A 4,665-nucleotide genomic window follows, 5' to 3' on the forward strand; every position below is an offset into this window, starting at 1 on the left:
AGAGAGAGAGAGAGAGAGAGAGAGAGAGAGAGAGAGAGAGAGAGAGGCAGAGACAGACAGAGAAGCAGAGAGAGACAGAGACAAAGAGAACACTTTCCTCACTGAATAGGTGGGTAATGATGTACAGCTCAGAATCGTGCCTTGCTAATTCCTTATTCCCTCCTTTATTCTCACTCCTACCTTTCTGTTAACCAGGATAAATGTCCTTTAAGGAGAAGCAAGGTATCCTGCTCTCTCATATGGCCAGATAAGCATTCATTTATGCACAGCCATACTCATATGGTGCTGACCCAAGCAGCCATCCAGGCTCACACACCACTAGGGGAAGACAGTTTGACACAGCCTACTCACTAAGGCCATCAAAACTTGCTTGCACTCCCAGTTAGCAGATTTTCTAATTTATAGTTACTGACCCACCAGCCATATGGTGGTGTTCCTTTCACTTTCTGCTGAGCCCTAAGTCAAGTTAAAGCCCAAGGATTGCCCTTGCCTCAGTGTCACCATAACATGATAATCTGGTAAAAATGTCATCACAGTGAATTTATCTGGTAAAGATTATAGACTTCTGCCTATCTCTGAGCAAATCCTTTGTCTTCATATAACCAAATAAAAGGTCTGATACAGCTAAAAATGTCAACTAATACTTTCTGAGTCTCCCACTCCTTGCCCAGTGATGATTGCGAAGATGTTGGCTGTTTGCAAAGTTTGTATTATGTAAATCTTACAACAGTAGTTCTATGGGGTTATCACTATGTTGTTCCCACTTTACAGACAAGACAGGAGTTTAAAATTCCCTAATCAAATGAGTCTGGGACCCAAGTGTCCCAAATCCGGGGTTAAGAAGCTTGTGATCACAAGACAGTTTTTGTGTCATCTAGACACAGGCACTGCAGATTGCTTAGCTAATAGTGTCTGAAATTTTAAGTGATTAAATTAATTCCAATTTGCTTTTCTCTCTGTAGCTCCAACTGACAAGCAGCTGTAACCATGAAATAAAACCTGCATACTATACTGTTTATATTGGAACCCTGCTATGACCAAAATGATTTTCTTTGGTATTCTTACATAATCAAAATTTCCATTTTTTATAACATCTAAATATCCATAATTACTAAATATTTACAGCACCTTTGGGGCTCCAAACCCACAAGAGCAATACTAGCAAGCCAGTGAGCTACCTGGAGCAGGTCTACCCTGGGCAGCTTGTGTCAAGCCACCTCCAGGTGGAAACAGTCAGCTCTTCTGCTCTGGTCTGTTGAAAGTTCCCAATTTTGCTTCCAGATGTTTAGGATTCTGTGAAATTCAGCCTAACCTGTAATCAATAATCTAGAAAGAATCTAATTCTGCTCTTCTCTGAGCCATTAGACTCTGTGATGCTAGCGATTCTGTAGGTCCTTTAGGACCTCAGTTTTATCATCTATAAAACAGGATATTGGATTAAGTCATTTCTTACATGCTGTACCTCTACAAGCCCATGAAAAGAACAAGAAGATTGTGTGTGTGTGTGTGTGTGTGTGTGTGTGTGTTCTCATGTGTGTATGCTTACATGCACTTGTATGTAAGACCAGAGGTTGACACAAGCTTCTGCTTCAATAACTCTCCAATTACTAATTATATGTTGAGAAACAGTCTCCCATTGAACCCCAAACTCACTCTTCTGGCTAGTCAGGGCAGCTGTTCAATCCTACAGATTCCATTTCAGTCAACTGTGGGGGTTGCCACACCACAGTTTTAGTATGTATATATGTATGTATGTATGTATGTATGTATGTATGTATGTATGTATGTATGTATGTATGATTTGAAATAGGTTTGGGAGATCCAGACTCTTCATGTTTTCATGGCAAGCACTATTGCTTGCTTAGGCATCTTCTCAGCTCTCCTTTGAGCTGGTATTGTTTAACCTCCCTTCCACTTTCCCTGAAAAAGGCTGTCCTGGTTTCCAAGCAACCCAATATTTGTCAACCCAAAAGGTCAGAAAGCCCAAACCAGGAATCCTCCTTGTATAAATTTGCAAGAAACTCTTCATATGGAACCAATCAAAGTCTGCCTTAGAGAAATAAAACCTGTGGGAAAAGTAAGCACAGTGGCCATATAAGACATCTATTTTAGACTGTCATATGAAATACAATGTTCAGCTATAATCCAGGGAATGGAAGGTACATTGGTCAGACCTCAGCACTACCCACTTGCTAACTATGTAATCTTGGAAAAATAACCTTCCTGGTTTAAGTCTAAACTATCTACCTAAGGCACTGCATATGCATGAACTTGTGTATATTATCTCCTTCCAGAATTCTATTTAAGGATGTGTAAGAAGCACTCTAGAGAAACCTAAGTATCCTTTAACCTCACTAACATCAGCTATCCCTAGGAGTAGGTTTGTCCGTGAGACATTGGAAGGTTTCTAAACATGGACTGGAAAGGAAAGGCTACTCAGTTATGAGAATGGATTAGAGATTTGGTAAAAAGAAAGCAACAGAATGACACATTGGTAGAAAGAGCCCAAGCTGGTGGCTAAATTATAAATATGGATTACAGAGAACAAGGACATTCAATGTAAGGTATCATCAAGATAATTCATGTTCAGATATTTGTCAAGAGAGCAAGGTTCATCCCAAGAGAGTTGGCAAGTGTCAGATCCTCAAGCAAAGGCTGCTGAAGGTCCAAGTAGGACGTTAACTCCAGGAGGGAACAGGTAAAGCAAAGATGAGACAAAGCAGATCAGTCCCATGGACAAGGCCACAGGGGAGGCCTTGGCACTTAACTGGCATTCACAGCTAGGGATGCTCAGTCAAGCTGTCACATCCTCTGGAAAACCAGAAAGTATAGCCAGGTGAAAGAAGCCATGTTTGGTGAGGCTGGTGGTGGCCAGCTTTGCACAGCCACACAAAGGGACCTCAGATAGATCATGACTTGTTGAATCACCCAACAAGGCTAAAGAACCTAATGGGTGGTCCAATGGCCATCATCAGCTGAAACAAGAAGGGACAAGTATCTCAGGCCTAAGTTTTCATAGTCCATGGTAAAGATAGAAAACCACGTCACCAATCTTTCCTCTGCTTTTTATGTTTTCAGTGAAATCCGGCCCAACACCACTGTGCAGTGGGAAGAAGTCTGTCGGCCTTGGGTCTCTGGCCCTAGGAAGCTGATTGCCAGCATGACCAGTGACTCCCTGAGACATGTGTATGGAGAGCTGGAGCTGCAGATTCAAAGACGACCTACTATGTAAATGCCCAGGAGGCTCAAATGAGCTGGGGCACGTGGCCTATTGCTGTCTTTGCTATGGAGATTCTAATGCAAAACATAGCTAGCTCTTGCTTTAATTTGGGTGTAAAGACTGAAACAGATTCCAGCATAGAGATGCTATGCATTTCATAGGCATGCCTTTCCAAACAGGCTATTGGACAAGGGAGTTAGATTTGAATTGTTCTACCTTCCAAAGGATCTGAGCATTAGCTTTAATTATGCTATAATTAAGCCTTCGTAGCTCATACAAGTGAAAGTCATCATTTATCATTGCAAATGGCTATAGCTCTGCAGATCAGAGGACTTCCCTTGAGCAGGGCGATGTGCCCAATACCTGGCCTCAATTAAGAATTCTGATTCCCCACTCAGTCTTTCAGGGGTAACATACTCCCCAAAGGATAGGACATTCAAGATTGGATCCTTACAATTATATTCCCTTTTCTTAGAATCAGGTTGAATGCTCTGTGTTAAAATATTTTTTCCAGGAATTAAGCACGACATCATTTTTCTTCTTGGCAAAGCCAGAGAAAGGTCTTTCATCTTGCACCTGCAGCCAAGGAACTGCCTGCCAAATTTCACAGATTACCTTGTGAGAAGATGTGGCCCCGCATTAACAAATTGCATTTGTGGGGAACTTAATCACCTAAGAGGAGATAAGGAAGCAGGTGTGGTGCTCAGGTCTATTAAATAATGTAGTTTATGGTGCATTTTATAGGTGTCACACTGTGTCCTGATCAGCAAGAATGAATAACCTTACTTTAACCCTTTCTCTGGTAGACAACTAGAAAGTAAGGACATTGATCTGGGATTGGAGAAATGAGGAATTAGCATCCTTGCTTGGTGACTATACTTCACATATTTCTCTGAGATCATTATATTCACACAATAACACTGACAAAAAGAAAAACAGCTTGAGAAATCAGCAGATTTAGTTTCTGGAAGATCAAACAGATCCTGATTCTCCCTTTTTCTTCATATTTCCTATATCAACCCCTTGCCTGAACCCTTGAGAGCTAAGACAGACTTAGCCTTGCAAATGGCCAGAAATACTCTTGACCCAAGGATAGAGGACACCAAAATCCTTTACCATATGCACCAAGGCTCCAATAGACAAGATTACTGGCACCTATTTGTACGGCAGACTTATAGTTAGAATTTGCCATTTAAATGCCTTGGGTGTGATCTAGGTCAGGAGACTATGAAAAAAAGAACAAAAGTAAAGAAAGGAAGGAAGAATAAGAAAGAAAGAAAGAAAGAAAGAAAGAAAGAAAGAAAGAAAGAAAGAAAGAAAGAAAGAAAGAGGGAGGCAAGGAGGGAGAGAGAGAGAGGGAGGGAGGGAGGGAGGACAGGGAGAAAGGGAGGGAGGGAGGGAAGGAAAAAGGAAAGGAAAGGAAAGGAAAGGAAAGGAAAGGAAAG

The 4,665-nt window shown here is 41.4% G+C and overlaps 1 protein-coding gene across 1 annotated transcript in view; it reads left to right on the forward strand.

Annotated features, from left to right (window-relative positions):
• The window catches only part of F13a1 (coagulation factor XIII A chain), a 165,649-nt gene extending 161,105 nt beyond the window's left edge, over positions 1-4,544 (forward strand). The window contains exon 15 of the mRNA XM_028763226.1: positions 3,079-4,544. Coding sequence (XP_028619059.1) covers positions 3,079-3,232 — 154 coding nt within the window. The 3' untranslated portion in view covers positions 3,233-4,544. The remainder of the gene's footprint in view (positions 1-3,078) is intronic.
• Positions 4,545-4,665: the final 121 nt, after the last annotated feature.

Source organism: Grammomys surdaster, unplaced genomic scaffold (assembly GCF_004785775.1).
Source record: "Grammomys surdaster isolate TR1022 unplaced genomic scaffold, NIH_TR_1.0 137, whole genome shotgun sequence".
Classification (NCBI taxonomy): domain Eukaryota; kingdom Metazoa; phylum Chordata; class Mammalia; order Rodentia; family Muridae; genus Grammomys; species Grammomys surdaster.